Below are 9,921 nucleotides of genomic sequence, written 5' to 3' on the forward strand. Positions count from 1 at the left end.
ATGTTAGAAATTGCAAATGCAGTTTTTACGCGCGAAAGCATAAGCATACTAAACATAGCCATAAAGCCATAATAGCACATCCTCTTATTAAATTTGACACAAAACCCGAGGTCAAATTCGCTGCACCCTAAAATGATTAGAATTCGAGTCTTGTGACCAGTATCGTAATTTTATTTTAATCATACACGTCTGGTTAATCGAGACTAGGGAAAATACATTTCGTTCAATTAATTTCCAGTCTCAAATTTTTTCTGCGTATTTCGAGCTAGCAACAATGTAACTTCTAAACTAACTAAAGCGACAACTAACAACAGTATGGAAGCCTATTGCGGCCATTTCAGAATCTCGTCCCCTCGCCGCGAGAAGTCGAGGGCGAGAACACGAGAAGACGAGAAGTCGAGGGCGAGGGAGCGAGAACGCGAGAACGCGAGGGAGCGAGAAGTCGAGGGCGAGGGAGCGAGAGAGCGAGAACGCGAGGAAAAAGGGCGAGAATACGAGGATCTCGCCTCGAGAACACGAGATTACTTTCACCTCGACTTCTCGTCTTCTCGTCCCTCGACTTCTCGCTCCCTCGTGTTCTCGCCTTTGAAAAACCTCGTGTTCTCGCTCCCTCGCCCTCGACTTCTCGCTCCCTCGCCCTCGACTTCTCGCTCCCTCGCCCTCGACTTCTCGCTCCCTCGCGTTCTCGCCCTCGACTTCTCGCCCTCGACTTCTCGCTCCCTCGTGTTCTCGCCTTTGAAAAACCTCGACTTCTCGCTCCCTCGCTCCCTCGCCTTAGGGTCAATCTCGTCCTCTCGTGTTCTCGCTCCCTCGCTTCGTCACAATCTCGACTTCTCGTCCTCTCGTGTTCTCGCCTCGGAAGTGCAGTTTATAAGGCATGTCCACTGACTACCGTATCGGCATTTGTATTCAGTCTGGTATTTTCATTCAAAGTCAAAGCCGATGGAAGCTCTAGCGATCAACAAAATTCTCAATGATTTGGGCTTAATCCATCTCTTAGATGTATTTACTGACAATTCCGTAAGTACTAAAGTAGCCTATCCTGTAGATAGATACGACTACAAGTTTTGTTTGGATTGTTAAGTTTAAATTTTGTCTCAGAATTGAATTACCCTTTTGTGTAGTCTCAATCAATATTATTATTAAGCGAAAACGCACATCTTTAGGCCCGTGACGTGTAGCCTATATTTACTTCATTTTATTTAAATGTTAGGCCTAGATATTGGATATTTTCACAGGTTACCGATACCAGTTTAAATATGTTTTTTGTTAATATACCATAGGTAAACTATTTATTAAATTCATTTCATAACCCTATGCCTAGTCCGGGATGGGATATCGTATTCTATTTATAAATTCAATACGTGACAAATCGGTCGTTTGCTGGGTTAATTTGGCAAGGTTGCATAACTTGCACGTGCTAATTCCATTGGCATTGATCATACAATTTGGTTGCTTAAAGCCCCAATAACACTCTTGTTGTAATTGAATAATATGTCCCAATTTTTATTCTGGTCAACAAAGTGTATTATTTTACAATATTCAAATAAATTGATGATACAAATTTCATCGTAACACACCTAATTAAAAAAATTGGAAAAATTCAACTACATGATTTGAAAAGGTTAACGTAGACCTTTTCAAATGTGACTTGGATTTTAAAATATTTTCGAACCCTCTGGACAAGTAAAATAGGTTGTAATGGATAATTTACACAACAGGTAGGACACATAAACATCTGGTACTTAGAATAAGACTATTAATTATTTTCTAGAGCTGCCAAGCCAGCAAGAGTGTTATTGTCCCTTTAACAGTAACAGCTAGGTCACTCGGTACAGTTAGGTGCCCTATAGATTTCCGTGTTCTGGAGGCGTAGTCCTATAATTGACCGAACGTTGCCATATTACTATTTTATAATTATTGGATGTGGATGTGATTAAATGCGGCGTATGTTTCGTTGCCTGGCAACCTATTTTTTGATTTAAAAAGTATATCACCATTACACCCTAATGATGTTTGAATTTTGTGAAAATCGGACCAAAACTGTCAGACAAAATGGCCGCTCTTTGTCTGCAAATTGTGTATATAAGTAATACAAAGGTTATGGATACCCTCTAGGGGTCACAATTTTGATCCGATTTTAATTAAGCTTAGACCATATCTTCATATATTAAAAAAATCTTAGTCCCTTTTGATATTTGTGTATTTCAGAGCGTTACTTTTTGGATTATGGCCCCTGATTGTACCAAAATTTTTTGTTTTTTTTAGCTTATTCTCTTTTCATCCCTTGCAAAATGTGGGAGTTTCCTGCCTGGCAGCTGCTGATTATCCGATTTTAACGAAACTTAAAATATATCTTTATATCACAAAGATGTCAGTCCCTTTTGATATTTGCGCAATTCAGATCATAACTTTCTGGATTATAGCCCCTGATCGCATGGAAAATCACTTTTGTTCCAGCTTGTTCTCTAACCATCTCTTGCAAAATGTGGGCATATCGTGTCTAGCAGCCGCTGGTTTTCTTCATTAATATATGTTTATTTAACAGGTTGGCCCTCCAGAAGTTCTAACATTAACCGATTCAGAATTTAATTTCCTTGGTGTGAGTGCTATTGGGGACCGTGCTAGGTTGAGACAGAGATGTAGAACATATTTGAATGGTAAGTAGCATGTGCAAAGTCTGGGGATAGCGATAGTAGATGTTGGCAAAACCGAAATACTGTTAAAAGTATGGATTGTAGTTAACTCATGTGTACAAACAAGAAATGTCAATGACAGACGGAAGTTATCGAAAATCTTTAGCCAATTTTAACCCCCAGAGTTAACTACAATCCATATTTTTTTTAAATCGAAATAAGCGCCGTTTATTTTCGATAAAGACCACTAGAGTTATGCCCCAGAGTTAGAACTTTATAATTTATATGCTGCATTTATTAACTTATTTTTATATGCCCACATATGAAATACGTTGTCACCAATGTCTGTCTGTCGGTCCGCCTGTCAATAATTGACTTGTTAATGCTATTGTGGATACAGTTTTTAACAGATTTTTTTTTCAAATTTGTTTTCTGGAATATGATAACTGCTACAGTGTTTTTTCAAATTGGGTGTGATGAATTGGGGTCATGAGAGGATGAACCCTATTTCTGCATCCTTCTGTTTCAGATGTGCTGCTGTCGAGGCAGAGCTGCTGTGTAGGCGTAATTACACACTTTGCAAGGCTATGTTTATAATATTTCAGTAATATATGCAATTGTCATATATCTGCAGTTTAATTATGTCTTTTTGAAATTTTTATCCTGTTAGCTGAATAACTGCTGGTAAATTTAGCTGCGCATGAGAACATGTTTGGTTAACTGCTTTTCACCCCAACTAGCATGTATGTTCTCATTGAAACTAGAACTTAACTTTAAGGAATATTAGGTATTAATTCCTTGTGTTTAGTTAAATTTCGTGGTCTAGATTTGTCTTTGAAATGGCTGCAGATCTTTCATATATAATGCATACCTCAATATGCTCAGTTTATCATTTTGAAGATTTTCAAAATCAGATACAGGTATTTTTAAAATCAAATAAGTGTTCTGACTGTACTATGAATGCTATATATGGATGACTGGCATATTGCCCTTGCTTGGCAGATTTAATCTGGCTGATATAATCTGGTTCTTGTATGGCAAATGCATTTTCCATTCATTGGTTTTGACTTCACAAATTCAAATTTTCTAGGTCAGTGTGAATCGCCATCTTTAAAGAAATTCAAAGAGCTATCAGAAAAGAAAAAAACACAGAATAACAACAAGTTCAAGTCCAATCATAGATTATATACTGGGTGGAAGTTATCTACAGGACAGAGTTTTAAACTAGTTCCACTATCTCAAGGAGGGGGATCTATAATTATGGATCTTCCCAAAGAGTATTCTCTTCCAGACCTTCAAAAAAAAAATGATTGCAACTTTCTTCCCAGATGGTCAAGCAGTCCATAAAAACATAAAACTTTCACATTGTGAAACATTCATCGGAAATTTTGCTGGTGAACGTGTGCCATCAAGACTGTTGAATGGTGATCTTTTTTCCCTTGATGGATATTTTTCTGAGATAAAATCTAATCCCGTGAGATTATATTTGTATGCAAAAACCACAACGGTTAATCAACCACCATCACCATCAACTTCAACTACCACATTAAATCAACAAACTTCAGCTACATTAAATCAACCACCATCTCCATCAACTTCATCTACCACATTAAATCAACAACCTTCAGCTACATGTACTCAACCACCATCATCATCAACTTCATCTACCACATTAAATCAACAAACTTCAGCCACATGTACTCAACCACCATCATCATCAACTTCATCTACCACATTAAATCAACAAACTTCAGCTACTTGTACTCAACCACAACTAGCAATTAATGCTGTAAATTATGCAACAAATATCATCAATGATGACACAGATGATGAACTACCGGATATCTCATTTTATTCAGGAACACCAACTGTAAGTATATAAATAGAATAATTTATAATCAAGATGCAATTTAAAATGATGTTGAGGGTACAAAAAATACAAAAAAGACTATTGAAAATTTAGGACAAAGTTGGGCCTTTAACTCTATTCAGTTGAGCCCTCACTCACCAAAGGACCTTGGCCAATATTTTATAGTCCATTAATCATAGAATGGCTACCGATTTATTTTGAAGAATAAGACGCAACCACCTTCAGTCTGCTCCAGTAATCAGACTGATATCAAATCCCAAAGTAAAAGTTAAATTTGTCAGAAATACTCAATTTTTTAGCCCTCTTTTCAGCCCACCCAAGGATCTTTCTTTATTATTTAAAATTGGCACAGCAGTCTTCATTATTGTGTGTACGTGTATGCCATCTTATGAAATAAGCGATCTTTTTACTTGCAGATAACCTTCAAGAAATGTAAAAAGTAAATAAATTGTCTTTAATAAATGATACTTTTGTTGGGCGTATGCTCCATATTTTGAAATGATCCTCACAAAACTTTTAGGCTAGATTAAAACACTCACCCAGAAGGGGACAAATTTATATCATCATATTCATAGGCATATCTTTAATTCAGGCTCTAGATAAGGCCTGGTAAACCAGAGTCAATTGGTTTTAAAGGGTAAATGACTCTCATCAGCAAAGATTTTGCCCATTTGATTAGATTAATGCTTTCTTCACATGCATGGAAGTGGTGTGACTGTAGTTGATTCATTCTGGTATGAACTGATAATTTTTATGTGATGTGTTCGTAATGACAGACTGTTTTTTATGCAATTGTTATGAGCATAAGGTATACCGGTAGATCAAATTTCATTTGAGTGATTTAACAAGCATGTATTCTAGAGTTATCGTCCAAGTCTAATATCCTGTTTACCAAATGCATATATTTAGATTTATGCCTTACTCTTAAGCACTGATATCTAGGCCAATAAAGGCAAGAAAAAATTTAGACGGGCACAATATATCAGGTAGTTAAAACTATCTTAATTTTATTTTCAGAGCTGAGAGCTTGGAAGAGATTCTAGTTCGCTTGAATAGTCAGATAAAAAATGAGAAAAACATCATCAATGTAAGCCGAGGTGATGTTTTGTCTGGAACAAGGAGAGCGTTTTCCAGAAAAACCTTCAGGCCCGAATTCGGTTTAAGCGTCAAATTTTCAGGGGAAAATGGTATCGATGATGGGGGACCATCCAGAGAACTTTTACAACTTCTAATGAGCTCTATAAAAGATTCACAAGTGTTTCAAGGGTCAGAGTGTAAAATGCTCTGTCCTGATATCCCCAGTAAGTATCAAATGCACAGGTGAATCATACTAATAAAATCAGCATTGTCAACTGAAATCAACCTTTGTGACCATGCTTCCACTTGCTCCCAAGTAACCAGTCAGACTTACTGACATTATCTTGTTATATGCTCACATTTTAGTATGGTTATATATTGTCATTATTCCGGTTTGTCATAATATCTTGTTAACACCATGGAGGTTTTTAGTTTTGATTATATCTGAGCCAATTTGGTTGCCTATTCGATTGAAGGGAAAAATGCTATTTTACGGATATCTTCAAGTTATTTCCTTTTGCTATATATATATCTTGTGGTCTTAGTGGCTTTATAGTCTGGGGTTTTAATGTTCTACTGTTCGGCGCTGAACTGAACTAATGAAGATGGGAATACGCTTACTGACTTATATGCGCATGCCAATGTTGTCATCAGACATTGGTTTTCCATCCGATCCGAACAACTAGACAGCTGTCCTTGTCGGGCCCTCGGTCCGGCATCACTGACAAGGGGGAACCACACCAGTAAATCTGGATGCACTTTCTCAACCAATGCAGGGATCGAACACCTGAGCTCCAGACTAGCGAGCCAGCGTCTTACCCACTGGAGGCTCAGTGCGGGGATATCTATTAGCTTAACTGCACGATTTAAATTATTTTTCAGGTGAAGAAAGAGATGATTACAGACTGTTTGGAAAAATCATATCATATTCAGTAATTCACCGTGGTAAGTATTTTGATATTCATTCCTTTTAACATTAAGTATATAGTGATGCAGGTAGCTGCAGTTACAATTGAATTTCTGGATGTTATCAACTTGGATGTCTGTGGTATGTCTGGGCATAAAAATGTCATTAGACACCACTTAAGATGAATTTTGAACAATAATCTATCGCTTTATCTACATTTAAGCCTAGAGAGATTTTGAAATTAACAAACAGCATAGGTATCTGCAGTTATTGTTGAACTTTTGAAAGCAATATTGTATCATTGTAGTAATACAGTGTCATTTCAAGTATATATAGATATTTAACTGATATTATGCATATACCAGCTACCTATATTCTGTCTTGATATTTATCCTTATCATACAAACAAATTTCTGAGTGATTTTCCTTCCAGATTGATGTAAATTAAAACTAAAAACCTAAAACAAAATTATTAAATTTCTTTTATTATGTTTCTACATATTTAATCAATCTGTTTTATTTAGCTTACTTTATTAGACTGCAGATGTTTGCAACCTTTAATTGGTGTTTTAATTTTAAACAACCTTTAAAGATACATTATATAAGAGCTAAATCTGCCTAACGTGGGTTTTTATTTAGGCCTCAAATGTTATAAAAACTATTATTTAGATATTTACTTATTACTTGACAAGCCTATAATCAACTCTCCAGCAGATGTAAATGGATGCAATACGATTGCCATTTAATGATTTAATTCAAACGTGGAGACGTGAGAGAGTCTTGATAAACAAGACAAGTAATGTTGCAGTGATAATAAAAAATTTGTCAGAACTTCAAACAGTGACAACATCTCTAAGAATAACTTAATTTGAGGAAATTTTCAATATATTACTTTTCAAATATTTATTTTTGAACTATTATAGCAGACGCCAGCTCTTTATCTGATTCTTACATAATTGATCTGGAGCAGAAAAGAAGGATTTTAAACTCCATTTCATAATTTATATTTAAGGATCAAAGATAAATTGACTCATTTAATCTTAACATAATTGTTTCTATTTTTTCAATGTAAAGGTCCAGTGCCAAGATTCTTTTCTGGAATCCTTTATGATCTGATAGCTTTTGGCTCTTGTGAACCAAAATTGGATGACATAGTAGATTATCAAATCAGAGAACAAATTAAAGAGGTATTTCGAATGCTAGTGTATTAGATATAGATTTGTTCAGTAGTAAAATTCAAATGCAGGATCTTTTCTGTTTGTCAAAGTGATTGTATCATACGGTGGGTGCCGAATCTGGTTCCAATTTAATTGTATTAGAAAATGCATATAAAAGCTGGTGTTTTGTTGTATGATTATATTGATGAATATTTTTTTTTTTTCGTTTTTTAACAGTTGTCAAGGGCAGATGATGTAATAATGTTACAAGAGGCTGCTCAGCCTCTTATTGGCCATATAGACTTTTTAGGAGCTATACCTCTTATATTCGATGTAAAAAATAAAGAAAGTCTAGTCACATTATTAACACGGTATTTTGTTGTGGACAGGGTAAAAGGAGTACTGAATCAGTAAGTGAATGTTTTTTGATCACTGTTTATCTGAAAAATTGGTGTTCCTGGACGTAGAAAAGCTACAAGTTTTTAATGGGGAGATAAAAAAAAGTGATGTCCTCCATAAGTCAATGCATGTTAATCCATAGGCAATTAATATCAGGAAAAAAAGTAGAAGGAAATGCGGTTTGCCTGAGAAATTTGTTAAACTTCCACATTGAATGACTTATTATAGAAATATGAACATATTTCATCAATAAATATCCCTAAACAACTAATTTTAACTTTATTTTAGGTTCTGTGAAGGGATGGATTCTTTAGGTTTGAGAAAGGAAATAATTAAAAATCCAGAAGTCATGAGAGAACTTTTTGTTTTCTCGTATGAAAAATTGTCGTCCATTAATATTGATCACCTGTTTACTCCGGTTTTTAGCGAAAACAGCTTTTCGCTTGAACAGGAATTAAACAGCCATGCTCATTGGAGAGATTTTCTTCTGGATCTTGAAGGTAATCATCCTCAAGTATATTTTTCTGTTTTTCATTGTCTATTAGTTCTGTCCCACCTTTATCATGTTAGATTAGTGAACCACACAACAGTACAGTGTAAATTTTTAATAATACCATGGGACAAATGGTATGGTTGCCCATGTCCATCTGACAGTCCATAGGTATTTCTTGTCTCCAAATATTGTTCCATTGCGAGCAAAGATATTAACTTTTAAAGGTTGGATAGGATATTTGCATTATTTGCAACCACCGTTCTTATCTACTTTTAAGTAAAATATATAGATATCCAATGGCATCCAGAGTTGATAATGGCCTGAATAATTTAGATAAGATTTCAGGCCCAAAAAAAGATCTGCAAAAGGCAGATTTAGCGCTTTCATAATGTACTTTTAATTTCTTGACAACTGCAGGCTTACAATAGATGTGGATGAAACTCAATTTTTATTTATCCTCTTAAATTTCAGAAACAGATGAACTGGGTAGTTTGTTATCTTTTGTGACTGGTTTAAAGGACATACCTCCACTGGGATTCAACCCACCACTAAAGCTACTGTTTAGACACCCATCTTTTGAATGGGACATTGCCCCGTTTGCAAATACTTGTGCTAATACCCTTAACATTCCAGTGTTAAAAGATTATGATGCATTCAAAACTGCAATGGCCATGTCTTTAAGAATTGGCAATATTTTTACTGACGCTTAAAATATTAACTTGCCTTTTTCTGTTTTACCCAGTCAGTTTGAAAGTTTTTAAGATAGTTATATTTAAAAACACTTTTTGGTCATACAACGTAGTCTGTTTTATCCAATCAATTTGATAGTTTTTAAGATAGTTAATTTAAAATTGCCCTTTTTGTGATACAACTTAAATCGGTTTTATCCAATCAGTTTGATAGTTCTTAAGATAGTTATATTTAAAAACGCTTTTTTGTGATACAACTTAGTCTGTTTTATCCAACCAATTTGATAATTTTTAAGATAGTTATATTTAAAAACACTTTTTTGTGATACAACTTAGTCTGTTTTATCCAATCAATTTGATAGTTTTTAAGATAGTTAAATTTAAAGTATTGCTTATGTTTGTTTGTGTAATAATTTCTTATTTACCTTTGGGGGTAACCCGTTTTAAATTTATTTCTTTGTGATATATTTTATGTTCTTTGATTCAGTTTTTATTTATTTCTGTGTAAAGCTGCAACAATCTAAGAAAATATGCAATGTATAAATTTTGCATTATCAATTTTTGCAGTCTGAGTTATTTATAATTTTTAACATAAAATTTTATGTTAAAAGATGTATAGTAATAATGAAGCAGTATTTTTTACACCTGCAAACAGATAAAGTCCGACAATTATTACCTTTATATTTTTTTATC

At 34.7% G+C, this 9,921-nt stretch overlaps 1 protein-coding gene across 2 annotated transcripts; it reads left to right on the plus strand.

Moving 5' to 3' along the window:
* The first annotated feature begins 906 nt into the window (after window positions 1-906).
* LOC126825630 (G2/M phase-specific E3 ubiquitin-protein ligase) lies at window positions 907-9,401 on the plus strand. 2 transcript variants are annotated; one of them, XM_050555352.2, is made up of 10 exons: window positions 919-1,020; window positions 2,549-2,660; window positions 3,727-4,506; window positions 4,923-4,945; window positions 5,524-5,807; window positions 6,466-6,528; window positions 7,565-7,677; window positions 7,885-8,057; window positions 8,335-8,546; window positions 9,011-9,401. In XM_050555352.2, exons 3-10 carry the CDS (start codon window positions 3,943-3,945, stop codon window positions 9,247-9,249), a joined length of 1,671 nt encoding a protein of 556 aa, XP_050411309.1. In that variant the 5' UTR covers window positions 919-1,020; window positions 2,549-2,660; window positions 3,727-3,942; the 3' UTR covers window positions 9,250-9,401. The 2 variants fall into 2 exon arrangements, with proteins under 2 accessions (XP_050411310.1, XP_050411309.1); XM_050555353.2 differs by lacking the exon at window positions 8,335-8,546 and having other exon boundaries at window positions 907-1,020.
* The last annotated feature ends 520 nt before the right edge of the window (window positions 9,402-9,921 follow it).

Source organism: Patella vulgata, chromosome 6 (genome assembly GCF_932274485.2).
Source record: "Patella vulgata chromosome 6, xgPatVulg1.2, whole genome shotgun sequence".
NCBI lineage: Eukaryota > Metazoa > Mollusca > Gastropoda > Patellidae > Patella > Patella vulgata.